The following is a 19412-nucleotide window of genomic DNA, read 5'->3' as shown; positions in this document are numbered from 1 at the left end:
TGGCATGACCCAAAATGAGGACACACAATCAGGCAACCCACATGACAATAAATGCCCTGCATGCCAGATCCTGAATCTGCCTCACCAACCATCTGCAGATAAATTACAGATGGTAGGGGAAAATGAAACGAGATTTAGGAATCATCAACACTGAGCATCTAAAGGGAGACTTGGTGTACACATGAAGAAAATAGAGATATAGAGGAGCAAAATGGGAAGAGACAACTAAAGTGAAAAGAAACTCAAGTGTTGTACAGACATTAGCACAAGCCAGCTGGTTTGCATCAATGGTGTTGAATGTGCTTCACTTCAAAGATAGCTGTAAACATAAAGCAACAAGCTAAATCTATATGTCACTGTAATGCAATAAATCATCATGAGATCCTTCACAGAAGCATAATCTAACATAACTGATTCACAGCCAAAATAAAGGGACATTAAGGCAGGTGGCCAAATATTTCACAAATAAAACATGCTTAAAGGAGAAGATGCAGAAAGATTTAGGGAGTGATTTAAGGAAAAGGCAGCTGAAATGATGGGGTGAATGAAATGGAAGACGGCCAAGATAAATGGCCAGTGTGGGAGGAACATCGAGTTCTTAAGGCACCATGAAGAGATTTAGCCATTAGGATAAAGAATTTTAAGATGGAAGGCTTTATTGGCGGGCACAGGGAGTTCAACAGCCAGCAGCAACATTTCCTCAACAAATCACAGCCATAAAACAAAATTGTGTAACCATATTTGCATATCAAGTAATAAAGTATCAAGATTGAACCCATTCTGCTTACATCATAAAATTCAATGGTTTGTAACACTGTGCACTGTAATGTATCCAAAATGTATCCAAGCCAAAGTTCACTGAAGAATGAAGCAGAGAAATGCAAGTGGCAAGATCAACATTTTAAAATATATTTTCAAGTGAAATGTATCCCTATGTTGAACTCTGATGAAGGATATGCCCAAAATGTTATTACTTGTTTTTTCTCTCCAGATGCTAACTAACCTGCTATATATTCCCAGCAGCGTTTTTGAAAACAGTAATCTACATGAGTTTAAATTTTTGATCCTAGACTTTGTTAAAAGCAGGAGCATTCACAAGCAAGCTATCAGTGCATGTTCCACTACAGTATACAACTGCTGCATAAACAAACATTTTGGCACATCCCAGAGGACCTTATACATATGAACATATGAAATAGGAGATGCAGGCCACTTGGCCCCTTCAGCCAGCTCCATCATTCAACACGATCGTGGCTGAACCAATTGCAACCTCATTCTTGCCTACTCCTGATAACCTTTCATCCACTTGTTAATAAAGAATTTATTTAGCTCCGCCTTAAAACATTTAAAGACTTTTGAAGAGAGAGTTCCAAAGACTCATGACCCTCCAGGAGAAACATTTCTCCTGATTCTTTCTTAAATGAACAACTCCTTATTTTTAAATAATGACCCTCAGTTATAGATACACCCACAAGAGAAAGCATCCCCTCTATATTCACCTTGTCATGACCCATCAGGCTCTTAAAAGCTTTTGATCAAGTCATTTTTTTATTTTCTACAATAACCTTTGATATGGCATTATTAAACATTATCAAATGATTTATGAAAATCTAAGTACAACCACCGGTTCTCCATCAACAAAACCTGTGGCTCCTTCAAAGAGTATGACTTCTCTTTCACAGAGCCATGTTGACTCTGCCTTGAATTTTTCAATGTCCTGCTGTAGCATTTTGAAGAATATCTTCCAACATTTTCCCTATGACAAACATTAGGCCAGCTGGCCTGTAGCTTCCTGCTCTGTCTCCCTCTTTTGAATAAAGGAGTTATATTTGCTATTTTTGAATCCAATGGAGTCTTCCCCAAAATCTAGGGAATTTTGGAAAATTAAAACTAATCAGACAATCCCTACATTGCAGAAGACGGCTTATCCAGCCCATCGAATCTGCCCCAACCCTCCAAGACAGCATCTTTACCCAGGCCTACCCCATTCCCATCATCCCACACATTAACCCCTTTAATTCTCTAACCAACACATTTTTGAGACAGTAAGGGGAAAATTTAATATTGCCAATCCACTTAACCAGCATTTTTGGAATATGGGAGAAAACTGGGGCACCCAGAGAAAAACCACACAGACACAGGGAGAATATGCAAACTCCATACAGACAGTCACCCAAGGCTGGAATCAAACCAAGGCACTGGCACTATGAGGCAGCAGTGCTCATCACTGTACCATCATGCTTGCCAATGCAATATCAATCTCATTAGCCACTTCTTTCAACACTTTAGGGTGAAGTCCATCTGAATCCAAGGATTTGTCAGCCCATAGCCGAGCAAACTTCGAGGAGTTCCCTCCTTTCCATTTCCTGATTTTAACTAGTTGTGGGATGTTATTCATGTCCTCTACAGTGAAGACCAATGCAAAAATACCTGCTCAATTCAACTGTCATCTCTTTATTTTCCATTATGAATTCCTTAGATTCACTTTACATAAGAACATAAGAAATAGGAGCAGGAGTAGGCCATCTAGCCCCACGAGCCTGCCCCACCATTCAACAAGATCGTGGCTGATCTGAAGTGGCTCAGTTCCATTTTCCCGCTTTCTCCCCATAACCCTTAATCCCCTTGCCTACCAAAAACCTATCTACCCGCATCTTAAATATATTTAGCGAGGTAGCCTCCACCACTTCAACGGGCAGAGAATTCCGGAGATTCACCACCCTTTGAGTGAAGAAGTTCCTCCTCAACTCTGTTCTAAACTGCCCCCCCTTGTCTTGAGTCTGTGCCCTCTAGTCCTGCTGTCCTTTGAGCAGGAAGAGTCTCTCCACCTCTATCCTATCCATCCCCTTCATCATCTTATACGTCTCAATAAGATCCCCCCTCATCCTTCTAAACTCCAACGAGTACAAGCCCAGTCTATTCAGCCTCTCTTCATAGCTCAACCCCCTCAACTCCGGTATCAGCCTAGTGAACCTCCTCTGCACTCCCTCCAAGGCCAAAATATCCTTGCGCAAGTGCGGCGACCAAAACTGCACACAGTACTCCAGCTGCGGCCTCACCAGTGCCCTGTACAGTTGCAGCAAGACCTCCCTACTTTTATATTCAATCCTCCTTGCTATGAAAGCCAGCATCCCATTAGCCTTCCTGATCACCTGCTGCACCTGTAGGCTGGGTTTTTGCAACTCATGCACAAGGACCCCCAGATCCCTCTGCACCATAGCATGCTGCAGCTTTTCGCCCTTTAAGTAGTAGTCCCTCCTATTATTCCTGCCAAACTGGATAGCCTCACACTTGCCAACATTGTATTCCATCTTTCTATAGGACCAACATGCACTTTAACTTTTTATCCTAAATATATATAGAAACTCTTACTATATACTTCTGTATTAATAGCTAGCTTCCTCACATATTCTAATTTTTCCCTTCTCATTAATCTTTTTGTCATTCTTCGTTGTTCTTTATACTCTTTCCAAACTTTTGACCGGTCAGCCACCTTTACATAACTATATACTTTTTCTTTAACAGTGTCTTTTTTAGTTAACTAAAAATGATGGTTCCTCCCTCTCCTTAGAATTTTTATTTCTGATTGGAATTATCGTTTTGTGTATTCTAAAATATCACTTTAAATGTTTGCCACTGAACCTCTATAGATCTCTTAACCTCATTTGCTAGTTCACTTTTGCTGACTCCATTTTCATGGTCTCATAATTACCCTTATTAAATTTAAAATACCAGTCTTGGATGAACTCCTCTCTCTTAAACTGAATATAAAATTCAATATTATGATTTCTGGTGCCTAGGGGTGCCTTCACTACGGGGTTATCAATTAATCCCATCTCATTACAGAATACAAGTTCTACTATTGTCTGTTCTCTAGTTGGCTCCAGTTCTAAAAAAAACTATTCCAAAAGCATTCTATGAACTCCTCATTTAAACTACCTCTGCCCATTTGATTTTTCCACTTTTATGTAGATTACATAATTAATGGCACAGGACGTGTGATATCTAGAGGTTACAACTTCAAGCTGCATCAGAACAGTCCACTACAATCATCACTGCCCTTTTGGATTTATCAAAAATTTCCCAAGGCAAACCTTTGCCAATGCTATCTGATCTGACAGAAATAACATTATTGCAACTGTGTACTGGCTCCTGTCAGAAGAAATATTTTCCTTGTTCATCCACAAAATTTAATCAAGAAGCAGCTCATGTTTGCAATACTTTACTCACATTGCAACAGTTGAAGGCAAGCTGAAGAAAGTTGGGTGGACAGTCCCCTACCATGTTCTGAAACGCATCGTAGTCCAATCCAAAATTCTTAATGTTTGTTGGAAGGGTTGAGAGAAAAGAGTAAAATATAATTCAGTTATGAGATGATGCATATACTGTAGGCAATTAATCTGGTGAAGCAGGATGTACAGTTACTAAAACATAAAACATAAAATATAAAATCACAATTATACAAAAGTCTGTTTTAGATTATAATGAATGAAAGATGTCAAAGACAAACCAAAGTCACTTACTGTCTATTCATATAAATGCTGCAAAGTTGATGGCATTATTAAAGGACAGAGATTTTCAAATTTAATCTTCGCATAATAAACTACAGATACTGCCATTGCAAATTCAGAAAACTCAACAATTTTGGGTATATATATTTTTTTAAAGTAAGCAAATAAACTAAATTTATTTTCAAAAAAAGTTAAACCAACTTTGACAAAAAACACCCATGATTTTATGGATACAGCTTTACTACCTAAACTACTAAAGTTCAAGAAAGCCCAGCACCATTTTCAAAGGCAACAACTAGGGGTGGAAATTACCTGGACAGAGCATTCAACCCAGGAAAGAATAAATAAAATTTTGAAGCATAATTGTAGCATGCTTTTTATATCCAAAATCTAAATAGTTAATAAACCTTTTTAATTATAGAATAAATATTATTCCTTAAAGATAATTTGCCATCCAAGCTCGTCAATTTGAGATTGATGGAATATGTGGTACTCCATACATGTTCCTAGCATCGGCGCAGCAGCATTGATATTTCTTAGCTAAATCCAGAAATTTACTTCTCACAATTTGGAGCATTTATAGCTCAAAGAAAACAAAATCTACAATAACTATAATGATAGAATGCTAAAGTTCTGCAATATAAATTCTGTATTCTGCAAGAACTAATTAACTTCAGCATAATGTCTTACTAATTTTTAATGCTGAACAATAAAATACAAAATTACATGGGACAGCAAAAACCAAGGTAATGATAATGGCAGCGACAGATGGCAAAGTGTTTTTTTTAAATCATAGCCATGACAGGATGTGCTGCTTAAATCCTGAGTTTGAATAGCAATGTTGAACACTTCTTACATATGTCATGCAAACATGGCTAGTTGTTTACAAACCATCGCAGCCACTTTCCCCCACCCAACTAATTGTTTTAATGCTGATGGTTCTGGTAAAGGAAACAGAAGGTTTATGCAATTTCAACATCTACTGCAGAGTTAACCAATGATAGTTTACTGATTGGTGCTACACTGGTCTGCTGACAGAAAACCAAGTTGGCCAATTTAAAAGACCATTGAATGCTCTCTCATTCATCAGCACACTCATGCTAAAAGGAGAAAGATGCCTAATTTTTAAGTCTCTTAAAAATACACCTACTTTTTAAAGGCAATGAAGCTGGTAGATAAAACAAATTGCCTCTTTGTTAAACCACGGAAATGACAGAACATTTTTGACAACGACTTTTTGCTTATCTTAGCAGGAACAGGATCAAAAACTCGCTACTTACCACTGTCCGAGGGAGATAGTCAGGATCGGCTTGTACTCTGGCTATAATTTCACATAGAATAATACCATACGAGAACACATCCGCCTGCCATTAAAGTAAGAAGTGTAAGGAACAAAGCTTTAAGATCACATATATTACTGTTATTTAGAAAAGCAAAGAATAAATAATTTTCATTTATGTAGTGACTTTTATTCTCAGGATATCCCAAGCTAATTCACAGCCGTGGCAATACTTTAAAAACATAAGCTGAGAATATAAAAACCTAAGCAACTGGAGCAGGTGTAAACCATATCGTCCCTCAAGCCTGCTCCATTATTCAACACAGAGAATCCCTATACAGGAGGCGGCAATTTGGCCCACTGAGTCTGCACCAACTCTCCAACAGAGCATCTTATCCAACCCCCTCTCTCCCCCGCCCCCCACCCCCCTGCATTTACCATGACTAATCCACTTAACCTACACATCTTGGGATACTATGTTACAATTTTAAATGGCCAATCCACCTAACCTTTGGACTGTGGGAGGAAATCAGAGCACCTGGAAGAAACCTACAGACAAAGGGAGAACATGTCAACCCCACACAGACAGAGGCTGGAATTGAACCTGGGTCCAGAATGGATCCTTCAGGCACATTTATTGAGGCTTACGAGTTTATTTATTAGTGTCTCAAGTAGGCTTAGATTAACACTGCAACAAAGCTATTATGAAAATCCCCTAGTCGCCATACTTCGGCACCTGCTCGGGTACACTGAGGAAGTATTTAGTACGGCTAAAGCAACTAACCAGCACATCTTTCAGACTGTGGGAGAAAACCGGCGCAACCGAGGGAAACCCATGCAGACACAGAAGAACATGCAGACTCCGCATAGACACCCAAGGCCGGAATCAAATCCAGGTCCCTGGCGCTGAGAGGCAGCAGTGCTAACCACTCTGCCACAATGCTGTCCAAATCGTGGCTAATCATAGAACATAGAACACTACAGCACAAACAGGCCCTTCGGCCCACTAGTTGTGTCAATCACATCTATACCTACTAAGCCACAGACCTATCTATAACCCCCAATCCCACTAGATCCCATATACTCAGCCAGAAGTCTTTTAAAAGACCCCAGCGAGTTCGCCTCCACTACCACCGACGGCAGCCGATTCCATTCACTCACCACCCTCTGAGTGAAAAACTTACCCCTAACATCTCCTCTGTACTTGCTTCCCTGCACCTTAAATCTGTGTCCTCTCGTAGCAACCATTTCAACCCTGGGAAATAGCCTCCGAGAATCCACCCTATCTATTCCTCTCAACATCTTATAAACCTCTATCAGGTTGCCTCTCAACCTTCGTCTCTCCAGGGAGAAGAGTCCCAGCTCCCTCAACCTATCTTCATAAGGCATGCCTCCCAATCCAGGCAACAACCTTGTAAATCTCCTCTGCACCCTTTCAATAGCTTCCACGTCCTTCCTATAGTGAGGCGACCAGAACTGCACACAGTGCTCCAAGTGGGGTCTGACAAGGGTCCTATAAAGTTGCAGCATTACCTCCCGACTCCTAAACTCAATCCCTCGATTAATGAAGGCCAGTACACCATACGCCTTCTTAACCACATCCTCCACCTGCGAGGCCGATTTAAGAGTCCTATGGACCCGGACCCCAAGATCCCTCTGCTCTTCAACACAGCTAAGACTCCTACCCTTGATATTGTATTCCTTCATCCCATTGGTCCTGACAAAATGGACCACTACACATTTATCTGCGTGGAAGTCCATCTGCCACTTCTCCGCCCAGTTTTGCATCCTATCTATGTCCCGCTGCAACTTCTGACATCCCTCCAGACCATCCACAACACCACCAACCTTCGTATCGTCTGCGAACTTGCTAACCCATCCCTCCACTTCCTCATCCAGGTCATTTATGAAAATGACAAACAGCAAGGGTCCTAGAACAGATCCCTGGGGCACTCCACTGGTGACCGACCTCCATGCAGAAAAAGACCCATCCACAACCACTCTCTGCCTTCTGCAGGCAAGCCAGTTCTGGATCCACAAGGCCAAAGCCCCCTGGATCCCATGCTCTCTCACCTTCTCAAGAAGTCTTGCATGGGGGACCTTATCAAACGCCTTGCTGAAGTCCATGTAAACCACGTCTACCGCTCTTCCTTCGTCAATGTGCTCAGTCACATTCTCAAAGAACTCAACTAGGCTCGTAAGGCACGATCTGCCCTTGACAAAACCATGTTGACTATTTCTGATCATTCTAAACTTCTCCAAATGCTCATAAATCTTGTCCCTCAGAAGCCTCTCCATCAACTTACCAACCACCGAGGTTAGACTCACTGGTCAGTAATTTCCCAGGCTACCCCTGTTCCCCTTCTTGAAAATACGAACCACATCTGCAATCCTCCGGAACCTCTCCCGTCTCCATCGACGACGCAAAGATCATCGCCAGGGGCTCTGCAATCACTTCCCTCACCTCCCACAGTAACCTGGGGTACATCCCATCCGGTCCCGGCGACTTGTCTATCTTGATAGAGTTTAAAAGTTCTAACACATCCTCTTCCTTAACATCCACATACTCAATCTTTTCAGAAGTTTTCATCTTCCACAACTTCACTTTTTCTAATATCCTCGATTCCAAGAAATCAAACATTGATCTCAACTTTGAATATGCTCAAAGATGGAACATTCACAATCCACTAGGGTTGAGAATTTCAAAGGTGCACAACATTTTTAATTGAAAAAAATCGTCAGTTGCAAATCATCATCTCTTGTCCTGAGGTTGTGGCCCCGTGCTCTAGATTCCCAAGCCCGGGTAAACAATCTGTCAGTATCTACCCCTTCAGAATCTTACTTGTTTCATTGAGGCAGCAGTATTAACCATTGTGCCACCATGCCTCCTTCCCTTTCATCACAAGGGCAGATATGGGATGGTTGCAGATAACTGCAGTATAGCCTGCTTCTCAGATACAGAAGTAGCCCATGCCCATAAGCAGCAAGAGGTGGACAACATTCAAGCTCAGGCTGAAAAATAGCAAGTAATATTTGTGCTACACAAGTGTCAGACAATAAGCATCTCCAACATGAAATAATCTTACAATCTTCCCATGCATTCAGGAGCAGGGATATCTTGATGCAATTATACAGGGCCTTGGAGAGGCCACAACTGAATACCGCATACAGCTTTGGTCTCCTTATCTGAGGAAGGATGTACTTGTTCTAGAGGGAATGCAGAGAAGGTTCACCAGACTGATTCCTGAGATGGCGGGACTGACGTATGATGAGAGTGAGAGTCGGTTGGGATTGTAGTCACTGGAGTTCAGAAGAATAAAAGGGGGAGGAGGAAATCTCATAGAAACCTGTAAAATTCTAACAGGACTAGACAGGTAGGTACAAGAAAGATGTTCTCAATGATGGGGGTGTCCAGAACCAGGGGTCACATCAGAGGATACGGGTTAGACCGTTTAGGACAGAGGAGAAATTTCTTCACCCAGAGAGTGATCAACCTATGGAATTCACTGTTACAGTAAGTAGTTGAGGCCAAACATTAACTGCTTCTTGAAAACATTCAGACATCACACTTGAAGTGAAGGGGATCAAAAGATATGGGGGTGGGGGGGAAATCAGGCCATTGAGTTGGATGATCAACCATCATAATGAGTGGTGGAACATGTTTGAAGGGCCAAATGAGCTCCTTCAGCTCTTATTTCCTATGTTTCTACATAAACCTATGATCTCTACCACCTACACAGAACAGAGAGCAGCCATATGGGAACAGCACCACCTGCAAATTGCCCTCCAAGTCATAAATAATTCTGACTTGGTAACTCATTATAATTCCTTCATCATCACCTGGCCAAAGCTCCCATGATTCCCTAACAGCACTATACCCACACCACATTAACCACAGTGGTTCAAGGTGACAGCTCACATTTACAAAAGCTGGCCTCATCAGCAACCAATATATCCCATGGACAAAAGGAAAAACAGCACTTCTGCAGAAGTCTCCAGACAAAAATCAGGAAGACCTTACATCTTTAGCTAATTAAAAACAGATGTCTAAAAACACATGGGTAACTAGGCAGAAAGACAGAAACACTTCAGACATCTGTAACTAATGTGCAGATCTTCAAATTTGAATAAATTACTTCCCCTTAGTCATGAGCATGCATTTTACCAAATAAGGATACAAGAATAAAGCACTGTAATCCATTTAATGTTGCCTTCAACATACAACATTGTGCCTGGAACTTGATAAAATCTGGCAAACAATTTGTCACTGACTACATGAAAAATAAAAATTGCCTTGTTCCAACTGCGTTGAGAACCACTCTTCATGTAGTCATGCTTTGTGTCACATTTGTCTCTACCTAGCGCCTGACTGAGGACATTTTGGGCAGATATATAACTGGGAAAATTACACTACAAGGATAACACAGCAATGTGTTTTACCAAACCTAAGCAACTGTACAAAATATCCACCAACTGAATAACTACTTATCAGGAATTTAGGAAGTTACTGAGGTTAACACTTGAGTTTGAGGTGAAAACAAAAAAAAAAGACAAGTAAAAAGATTCGCAGGTATCTAGAGGAAAAATGAGATGCACTTTGCTCAGTAACAAGATGAGCAGGCATCAAGAGAAAATGAGGCGTGAATTGCCATATCAGAAACATTGTTTATTAAGAGATCAGTGCGGCAATACAAATGACTATTTGAGAGATGCAGCCAGCCAAATTCAGAGTGGATTCCAAAGAGACTGAATATTATAACTGCTAGCACTGTCATTGGGTAGCAGGCTAGTTTTCTAACAGTCAGGCAGGCCATTTCCATCCAATCTTCAGAGAGGCCAGTTCCATTCACAACCAGAGCCAGGGAGGCCAGTTCCATCTAACCTTAAGAGCCATGGCAGATTGCAGATATTCTCGTCCAAAAGATGCCGTTTCATGCCTTTGCTGACCCAGGAAAAGATGTTTTCGAAGACTTGGTCTTGAGACACTCTCTCAGGTAACACCAGCAAGTTTCTTAACGTACAGGCAAACTCATCTTTGTTTGGTTAGCTTTTGAAGACTTCTTAAAAAGTACAAACCTTCTCTATTACAGAACAACACGAGTGATTTTAAAAAAGTTGAAATAAAGGAGATCTGAGAAATATATAAAATAAACATACAAAATCAACTTTCTACAAAGTTTTATGAAAGTCTGTAGTTAACTAACTTAACAGGATACCCACCTTTTCATTATAACGTTCACTGTGCAGCACCTCTGGAGCCATCCAAAAAGGTGATCCAACCACCGACAGCTTTTCCACATCCGCACTGAAATTTGGAAAAGAGGATAAACAATGCACTTTGTTATTTTAGAAAATACAAGTGTATTTAATACAGCTTCTTTGTCATAGCATTAGGAAGTTGTAACTGCAGACATTGACCTTCAGTGAGAAATTATTCACATTAGAATAGTAATGATTTGCAATGTGACCAGGGATATTAAAAAGATACTTTGTGTAGTAACAGAAGATTTTATGGCCAGCACACTTCATCCAATTTCATTTCATATCAGCTACAGATCAAAGTTACACACCATAATCATTAATTCTTCAGTACAGCAATTTCACATATCAATCACAGCTACAAATAGATAAAATGCTCTATTGGAGATTCAGTGCAGACTTCAGTGCAATGGGTCGAATGGCTTCTTGCTGCACTGTAGGGATTCTATGATTCCTGTTTGTCTCATCATGCTGTATTTGCTCAATATAACAGTGACTGCATTGTACAGTAATTTATTTTGCATGACATTTTCAGAATTGTAATAAAGCAGCACATAATTGCAAGTCTTCCTCTTCTATTTAAAAATATACTGCAAATTTACTGATTGCTTTAATAGAAGGATTGATATGTAAATACAATCTGCGCTGCAAAGGGATAATACATAAAGAAACACATTACATTTGTCAAATGCAAAAACAAAACCATTTTCCACCACAAACCTCCTTCAGGCTAAAGATGATCATTTGGTCAGAAAAGCAAACTGACGATTAACCAAACGTTAGGAAGATATTTTTTCGAACAGTAAATTGGTGTGGAAGGTCAAATAAACACAACTGGTTAGATGATAATAAGCTGCTGACTCCCATTGTACAAGCGTCATAGAAAAATGATCAGAGAGGCATTATTTAATCCCCAGGATGCCAATAATGTTCACAAATTTCTACGTAACAAAAATAGAACGACTTATTAACACTAAACCAATGGCCTCAATTGTAAATCAGCAGTGTCATGGACTGTGACCCAAAATAGTAGGAACAATGCTGAAGTTCAGATTATTCAGATGAAATTTTTAAAAATATTTAATCCATTAGCAATGTAATATTATAAATAATGTTGATTACCAAAAATAACATCCATTCATGTTACATAAAATGAATGTACTTTAAAAACATAAATAGGTGGAATTTTCCCAAAAAATTTCTAAGTATCACAACAGCAAGAAAACGAGAGTGTTCTGCACCAATCTCTCAGACACGTTCCACATTGCAATCTTTTGACACTTCGTACAAGGAAAGAACATCCATGAGAATCACGCCGGCATGGAGACTTCAGGTGTGTGACTCACCCAAAGTGGCCACTGCTGTGCACCGTTAACAAAATGGAGCTGTATTTAAACACTAATGATGCACTCGTAATACATCATGCAAGGAAGATGGCAACTCATAGCTAAGCCCTATGATTTAAATCAGGAGACTTGGGACGGCTGCTGGGCGATATCTGCGGTAGCAGACAGCCCATAACAGGGGTGGGATCTGTGAGCTGTCAAGGGAGGCAGTGGATGGAGCTGTGACCAACAGCCAGGTCAGCGTGTGCCACAGAAGTGAGAAGCCACAAAACTTTCTTTCATATGACACTGTCTCAAAGTTGCAATTTGCCCAAATACTTGTCCCTCCCTTGCACTGAACTTCATGCCTTCTTTTGTAGGGGACAACTCTGAGTATGGCCTGTTCCTATTACTATTAGTAATAGGAAATGTCAGCAATAAACCACAGAGCCTGTCCAGCAGACAGATGGCAGGTTAACTAATGCGACATTAGTGGGGTTCAAACAAAACCCTTCAGGGATCACTTAGTAGTCAGGGGGAAAGCGTGCAACTCAAGCCCAAGGCAGCTATGACCCATCTACCTGAGGACCCTCGGATTAGCACGAGCCCCCCAAACTTGCTTATGGTATTGAAATATCACCAAACTCGCTAATAATATTGAAATCGAGTCAAATTCATGCAAATCAGCTTTGTGGCTTTTCTCGGCATGAAGTGGCTTGCACCACCAAAAAAGGATTGGAAAAACAGCACTTTCATGCCAGGCGCAAATTGGATTTTTAGCATCACATGCTATTTTTCCAGCTCGTCACGCTGATCACCGGGCACAGCAAGGTGGTGAGATCATGTCCCATACCTCAATATTTTTAGAAGTAATGCAAATAAAAGTATTACTGCAGATTTTTACTTCATCACGAGTAATTTGATTCTGCTACTTGAAAGAAAGTTTCAATTAAAAGTATATTTACTTGTCAGGAATTTTCTCCGCCAACCCAAAGTCACCCAACACTCCTGTGTATCCATTCTCTTCCATTTTAATTAAACAGTTCTGTTGGAGATAAAAACAAAATTTATTATATTAGAAATAACATTTACTTCACACCCTTGTATCCCAGAAAATATATTCATGGACATTTACAGATTTAAATCAAACTAAGTTAACATCCATGGAAAGGTATCAGAGCTTATGATTAAAAATTGACACCTTTAACTTTTTTTTTTAAAGCGTATTTTAAATTCCATACTCATCCTTCATCGACACAAGAATTTGAATCAATGACCACTGAGATAATAAGTGCCTAACCTCAACTGAAAACAGTCCATAAATAGGCTGACTTTTAGTCAATTATTCATGCTTTGTAAAGTTCCATTTGCATTTCCAATGCATCTCAGCTACAGAGTACAACACTAAAATGGAGATTTAAAGGTTCATTATTTCAGCCTCAGGACCACATTGGAAGTGGTAGCATGGGATATTATCATTGGACCCATGCTGGGTCGGTTTTCTTAACAGGACTCTCCACTCTGCAACTTGTCTTAGATGACTTCCCGCACAGCCAACACCATCCTCTACTTCACATAGGCCTAAGTGTTCCAGTTGTCAATAGCCCCAAAAGAAGCAATGGAACTTCCAGAAAGAAACAAGATATAGTGAAACCTTGGAACACAGATTCTCAACAATCCCACTATGAAACATCACGGTTGATGAAGCATACAACCGTCTCAGTGGTGCCATTTACAAAACAGGCTGTATGGCAATTCCCCAAGCCTACCAACCCATCTACATCCCATGCTTAGATGAAATAGTGCTGCCTTCCTCAAGGTATACAAAGCATTAGGGGACCCAGAGGTAGGAGGCTATCTGATCAAGTCCCTCAATGCTGCACACCACACCGACTGAGAAAAACCATAGCAGAGCTAAACCTCTCATACTCCAGCAAGAAGTGCTGAAGTTTAATCCACTGCCTTGCAGCAACCCAAAAGTCACCCTTCAAAACAGGTTCAGGACCAGTCATAGCTTCTGCTTGGCCAACCCCCACAGATGGGGCATTAGCACTAGCCCTCTGTGTCTGTGGGAGTGAGCAAACTATGCACCACATCATAGAAGAGGGTAGAATTCATAGACTCAGCAGAGACCCTTTGCACTCAACACAGGAGTCCCTGCTTGGCTTAGAGACTTTGCATTTGCTAAATAAAAAACTGCACCAATATTCTAGAGACTCAGGGGAATGTCCTGGAGACCTGGGCTCAAATCTAGATGGTGGAATTCAAATTCAATGAAAATCTGGAATTAAAAATGTATTGATTACCATGAAACCGTTGCCAACTGTTGTAAAAAACCTATTTGGTTCACTAACGTCCCTTTAGGGAAAGGAATCTGTCATCCTTACCTAGCAGCTGTAAGGAGAGAAAAGAGCTGACGTTTCAAGTCAGCACGATCCTTTGTCAAAGCTTTGATAAATCGACTGGACTCAAAACGTCAGCTCTTTCCTCTCCTTACAGATGCTGCCAGATCTTTTGAGATTTTCCAACATTCTCTCTTTTGGTTTTAGATTCCTGCATCCGCAGTAATTTGCTTTTATTCATGTCATCCTTGTCTGGCTGACATGTAACTTCTTGGAACAAAAGCAATTAGAGATGGGCAATAAGTGCTGGCCTAGCCAGCAATGCCCACATCCAATGAATGAAAATAAAAAAGGACCATACTCAAAAATCAAATTGAAGTAAAAATATGCACATATACGCAACATTAAAATGTGTTACTACTTTACACAGCCATTATTTACAGCAAAAGCTATAGAAATATACACTGAACAAATATGCTTTAGACTATCTTACTGTAGTATGAGTAAGCACCCTATGTTTCAGCCTATTAAAAGCTGCCATGATTATAAGCAATAGATTAACACTCCCTACATAAACAGAATACGTGGAGGACACTCTTTGGATACAAAATTTATTTACCAGACAGCTTCATCATAAGCTAGGCTCTCTCACTAAGCAAACATTATAAACAATGAACTACACTAGATATTCTTCACTTACATGTTACATAATTTCATTTGCTGTGATGTTATAATCATAGTTTTGCTATTACTGCACATTACTTATGGTGTTGAACAAGTTTCAGCTTAAAAAACATGAATGCCAATAGAAATTGTTACATTCACCTTATCCACAAATATTGTATTAATTTACAACAGATAAGAATTCTCTTTGGAATGTGACAAATTTCAAGCAGCATCACAGCTAAAGACCCAGGATAAATCACTCCCCCCCACTCACATTGGCTATCAGGCAGTTTACGCAATAATTCTTCAACCTAAAACAACACAGACTAACTGACAGTGATCACACAAACATTTGAAGCAGTAAAGCCATTTCATTGAAGCACAGAAAATAGTAGCAGGAGTAGATGGTCATTCAGCACTTCGATCTGCTCCACCATTCAACATGATCATGCCTGACCCACTACCTCAACACCGAGCTCTCCCCTTACTTCTCGAAAGCTGAGTCTAGAAGTCTATTTGCTTCTTAAATATATTGTGACTTGGACTTCAACTTCTGTGGTCGAGAATTCAAGAGGTTCACCACCACCTGAGTGGAGAAGTTTCTCATCTCAGTCCTAAATGGCCAACCATATCCTAAGACAGTGACCCTTGTTTTTGATCTTCCATGATGTGGAGATGCCGGCGTTGCTCTGGGGTAAACACAGTAAGAAGTCTCACAACACCAGGTTAAAGTCCAACAGATTTATTTGTAGCAAATGCCACTAGCTTTCAGAACTGGCTGTTTCTTCGTCAGGTGGGTAGGAACTTCTTACTTTGATCTTCCAGCCAGAGAAAGCAACATCCCTACATCCAGTCTGTCCAGCCTTTTCAGAATTTTATGTTTCAATTAGATGCCCTCTCATGCTTCTAACTTTCAGTGAATACAGGCCCCGTTGACTCAATCTCTCCTCAGATGACAATCCTGCCATCCCAGCAATCAGTCTGGTGAACCTTCATTGCGCTTTATCAATAGCGAGTATTTCCATTCTTGAATAAGGAGACCAACTGAACACGATGCCCCAGGTGTAGCCTCACGAAGACTCTGTGCAATTAAATATCATTGCTCATGTGCTCAAGTCCCCTTGCAATGAAAGCTAACATACCATGTCTTCTTAACGACTTACTGCACCAGGGACTGAAGTACAAGGACATCCAGGGTCATTGTATGTCAACATTTCCCAACTATTTAAATAATATCTGCCATTCTATTTCTCCATCCAAAGTGGATAATTTCATAATTATCCACAGGATACTGCATCTGCCATGTACTTGCCCAATCCCCCAACTTTCTAAAACATCCTGCAAGCTCAGAGTCAGAGGTTTACAGCAAGGAAACAGGCCCTTCGGCCCAACCTGTCCATGCCACCTACTTTTTACCACTAAGTTAGTCCCAACTGCCCACATTTGACCCATATCCCTTTATTCCCGCCTTATCCATGTAACAAAATTATACCCACCACTACTACTGCCTCTGGCGGCTCATTGCAGACACTCACCAGCCTGTGTGTGAAAAGATTGTATTTTTTGTATTTCTCTCCACTCACCTTAAATCTATGCCCTCTAGTTTTGGGCTCCCCTACCTAAACCCTCCCCAACACTAAAAAGGTGTTGACCATCTACCTTATCTATACCCTTCATTGTGTTATAGACCTCTACAAGATTACCCCTGAGCCTCCTACACTCCAAGGAAAAAAGTCCCATTCTACCCAGCCTCTCCTTATAACTCAAACCATCAAGTCCCAGTAGCAGCCTAGTAAATTTTTCGTGCATTCTTTCTAGTTTAACAATAATACCCTTTCTATAATAAGGTGACCAGGACTGTGCACAATATTCCAAGTATGGCCTTACTAATGTCTTGTACAACTCCTACAAGGTGGCCCAACTCCTGTATTCAACACTAACCACTTAACATACTGTGTGTTTAAGAAATTTAGATCACGTTTTTTGTAACAGGCATGTTTAACTTAGCTGTCTTACACGGTGCTAATGTGTCTGGGCAGCAGTTGATGAGAATGCAGGATAATGACTGATTTTAGCGAATGATGTGTTTGTCTAAACAGAGTCAATGTTTACTTAGGTTTTCCTTGGGGTTTTGATTAGCTTGACTGACAGAAACAGAATCATGTGTTAATGGGCAGAGCTAAGCTTGTAGGAAAGACAGTCTTTTAAAACAGTCCGTTTATGCTTGGTTCTAAAAGTAGTAAGACATGTTTCTCTGTCTCCCTCTCCAGTAGTGTTCCGAGAATGCTTGGACCGGCAATCTAGTTACAAGCATATGTTTGCTAACTGATTTTGAAGAGGAGTTTTAAGTCTGTAAGAGGAATATTTCTCAAATTGGAACTCAAAGGGATAGGTTAGCAGTTAAGAACTGTATCTAGTCACGTTTAAGTACTGTTCAAACGTTACATGTTAAGCCGATTTATTTGTTATAGTTAAACGGTGTTAAATAAAGTTTGTTTTGATAAAAGCTTCCAAGCTTGACAGTAGAATCACAGCTGGAGTAAAATATCAAATCTCACATTAATGCCAAAAATAGCAAATAGTTGGTAGTCTAATTTCACATAATACCTTGGGGTACAGATCTGAAACCCCAACACTAGAACATAAGAAATAGGAGCAGGAGTAGGCCATCTAGCCCTTTGAGCCTGCCCCGCCATTCAATAAGATCATGGCTGATCTGTTGTGGCTCAGTTCCACATTCCCACCCTCTCCCCATAACCCTTAATCCCGTCGTTTATCAAAAACCCATCAACCCGCGTCTTAAAAATATTTAGCGAGGCAGCCTCCACCACCTCAACAGGCAGAGAATTCCAGAGATTCACCACCCTTTGAGTGAAGAAGTTCCTCCTCAACTCCATTCTAAACCGCCCCCCCTTTATCTTGAGGCTGTGCCCCCTAGTCCTACTGTCCTTTCTGAGCGGGAAGAGTCTCTCCACCTCTATCCTATCCATCCCATTCATCATCTTATATGTCTCAATGAGATCTCCCCTCATTCTTCTAAACTCTAACGAGTACAAGCCTAGTTTATTCAGCCTCTCCTCATAGCTCAACCCCCTCAACTCCAGCATCAGCCTAGTAAACCTCCTCTGCGCTCCCTCCAAGGCCAAAATATCCTTGTGCAAGTGCGGCGACCAAAACTGCACACAGTACTCAAAATGCGGCCTCACCAATGCCCTATACAGCTGCAGCAAGACCTCCCTACTTTTATATTCAATCCCCCTCGCTATGAAGGCCAGCATCCCATTAGCCTTCCTGACCACCTGCAGGCTGGGTTTTTGCGACTCATGCACAAGGACCCCGAGGTCCCTCTGCACCGTCGCCTGCTGCAGTTTTTCGCCATGTAAGTAATAGTCCTGCCTACCATTATTCCTACCAAAGTGGACCACCTCGCACTTGCCAACATTAAATTCCATTTGCCAGTTCCTGGCCCATTCGCCCAGCCTACCTAGATCCTTCTGCAGACTCTCCACACCCTCTGCACAATTTGCCGTTCCACCAATCTTGGTGTCATCAGCAAATTTCGACACCATACACTCGGTTCCCTCCTCCAGATCATCTATATAAGTGGTAAATAGCTGAGGCCCCAGAACCGACCCCTGGGGCACTCCACTAGTCACCAACCGCCAATCTGAATAGCACCCGTTAACCCCCACTCTCTGCCTCCTATTTGACAACCAATCCTCTATCCACGCTAACACCCTACCCCCAACTCCATGCCCCCTGACCTTCTGCAATAACCTCTTGTGAGGTACCTTGTCAAACGCCTTCTGAAAATCAAGAAAGACCACATCCACCGGCTCTCCTCTATCCACCGCCCTAGACACATCCTCATAGAACTCCAATAAATTTGTCAGACACGACTTCCCCTTAACGAAACCATGCTGCGTCTGCTCTATCAAGCAATTCCCCTCAAGATGCCTTGCTATTTCCTCCTTGATGACGGATTCTAACATTTTACCTACAACAGATGTTAAACTAACCAGCCTATAAT

At 41.0% G+C, this 19412-nt stretch overlaps 1 protein-coding gene across 2 annotated transcripts in view; it reads right to left on the bottom strand.

Annotated features, from left to right (window-relative positions):
* tesk2 (testis associated actin remodelling kinase 2) overlaps positions 1 to 19412 on the bottom strand; it is a 110908-nt gene that overhangs the window by 22887 nt on the left and 68609 nt on the right. For both annotated transcript variants that reach the window (XM_080195403.1, XM_080195404.1), the window contains 4 exons: positions 13340 to 13419; positions 11011 to 11095; positions 5792 to 5875; positions 4231 to 4317 (listed from right to left, as the gene is read on the bottom strand). In XM_080195403.1, coding sequence (XP_080051529.1) covers positions 4231 to 4317; positions 5792 to 5875; positions 11011 to 11095; positions 13340 to 13419 — 336 coding nt within the window. The remainder of the gene's footprint in view (positions 1 to 4230; positions 4318 to 5791; positions 5876 to 11010; positions 11096 to 13339; positions 13420 to 19412) is intronic.

The sequence above is a fragment of the Carcharhinus amblyrhynchos genome, chromosome 9, assembly GCF_965287045.1.
Source record: "Carcharhinus amblyrhynchos chromosome 9, sCarAmb.v2.hapA, whole genome shotgun sequence".
Lineage (NCBI taxonomy): Eukaryota > Metazoa > Chordata > Chondrichthyes > Carcharhiniformes > Carcharhinidae > Carcharhinus > Carcharhinus amblyrhynchos.
Note: the sequence above shows the minus strand (reverse complement) of the source record. Positions and strands in the feature narration are given on the sequence as shown.